This window comes from Lipotes vexillifer, unplaced genomic scaffold, assembly GCF_000442215.2.
Source record: "Lipotes vexillifer unplaced genomic scaffold, Lipotes_vexillifer_v1.1 scaffold778, whole genome shotgun sequence".
Lineage (NCBI taxonomy): Eukaryota > Metazoa > Chordata > Mammalia > Artiodactyla > Lipotidae > Lipotes > Lipotes vexillifer.
Window position 1 is genome coordinate 1,876,352 of NW_006774127.1, and position 525 is coordinate 1,876,876.

General features: G+C 54.9%; 1 protein-coding gene across 3 annotated transcripts in view; it reads right to left on the reverse strand.

The window, feature by feature from the left end:
• Positions 1-13: 13 nt before the first annotated feature.
• The window catches only part of CPSF4 (cleavage and polyadenylation specific factor 4), a 14,511-nt gene continuing 13,999 nt past the window's right edge, over positions 14-525 (reverse strand). For 2 of the 3 annotated variants that reach the window (XM_007448851.1, XM_007448850.1), the window contains exon 8: positions 438-506. In XM_007448851.1, coding sequence (XP_007448913.1) covers positions 438-506 — 69 coding nt within the window. Of the gene's footprint in view, positions 507-525 lie in introns of all 3 variants that reach the window. The other variant, XM_007448852.1, reaches the window with a different exon arrangement.

Genomic DNA, 525 nt, shown 5'->3' on the forward strand with positions numbered 1-525 from the left:
AGCAGGACAGGGCGGAAGCAGGCGTGACTTGGCCACAGCTTTAAATGATCCAGCAGCCCCTGGTGTTTAAGGAGGCCCTGAGGGGAAGGGCCACCTTCCTCACAGAACTGCTGCGCACAAGCCCTTCCCCACAACATCCTCCCTCCCCAGAGGGTGGTGTGCAGAGTCCCAGATGGGAGGCCTTGATGCCTAGACAAACATGATCCCAACTTGAGGGACCGAACTGGAGGACATGTCCCCCTTAAAAAAAAAAAATTACAGCAAAACGATAGGGAAACTGACAGATGTAGCCCCTCAGAATAAAACCCAGTATGCCTGCCTGCCAGCTCCAGCCAGAGTTGTACCAACATCAGTTAAATGCACACTCCCAAAGATGGCCCAGAGTGGTCCCCAATAACGGGGCCCCTCGGGCTGCTCTGAGCTGGCTCCAGCTGCTGTCACTGTCCACTGAGAAAGGCCAAGTGCCCTTTGGTGCATCTGTTGGCGTAGTGTCCTTTTTCACCACACTGCAAACAGCAGGCATGG